At 37.8% G+C, this 675-nt stretch overlaps 1 protein-coding gene across 1 annotated transcript in view; it reads right to left on the reverse strand.

Annotated features, from left to right (window-relative positions):
• Positions 1-675, reverse strand: part of LOC119587146 (WD and tetratricopeptide repeats protein 1-like) — a gene marked incomplete in the record, with an annotated part of 14,604 nt that overhangs the window by 4,952 nt on the left and 8,977 nt on the right. Inside the window, 2 exon segments of the mRNA XM_037935902.1 lie at positions 94-208; positions 362-566. Of these exon segments, the coding sequence (XP_037791830.1) occupies positions 94-208; positions 362-566 (320 nt within the window).

Below are 675 nucleotides of genomic sequence, written 5' to 3' on the forward strand. Positions count from 1 at the left end.
TCTTCATTAGGCTTAATTATTTCAATGTTCACTTAAAGCAAAGAAAAAAAAAAAGATGGCCTTGACTCTTTATCATAAACAATAAGCACCAACCTGGAACTAGATATTGTACACAGCCGGGGGGAAGATTGTCTGCAGAAGAATCAAGCTGACTGGTCGCATAGTTACTTCTCTCCCACTGACTCCTTGACATTCCACCTGGAGGGTTCTATCATGGGAAATAAACATTCTTATAAGCAACATCATTATCTACCTTTTGAGCTTATTAAACAATGTTAACACTATTGGGCTACATGACAGCACCTAGAAAGCTTCCAGCTAAACAATATAATTCATTCATAAGATATATGTAATTATTTACCTGTAAATTGGTTAGTTTAATCATTCTTCTATCATATATTCTAACATACGGGTCACTGGCCCCTACAGCAAGCAGCTCTGGCCGGGAAGGATTGACAGTAATGCACTTGCATTCAGCTGTTCTTCCTGCATGGCGCCTCAAGTTGATTAGAACATTGTTTGTTTGAGAAGAACCACAAGTATGTGGCGACCGCATGTCATATAACCTGAGTAATGGAAAAATTCCTTCAAAATCTGAGGATTATGAATAAACCTCTGGAGCATTAAATTTCAAGAACATAGTAATGAATACTCAAAGACTCTAGTCCCACCCAA

The sequence above is a fragment of the Penaeus monodon genome, chromosome 22, assembly GCF_015228065.2.
Source record: "Penaeus monodon isolate SGIC_2016 chromosome 22, NSTDA_Pmon_1, whole genome shotgun sequence".
Classification (NCBI taxonomy): Eukaryota; Metazoa; Arthropoda; class Malacostraca; order Decapoda; family Penaeidae; genus Penaeus; species Penaeus monodon.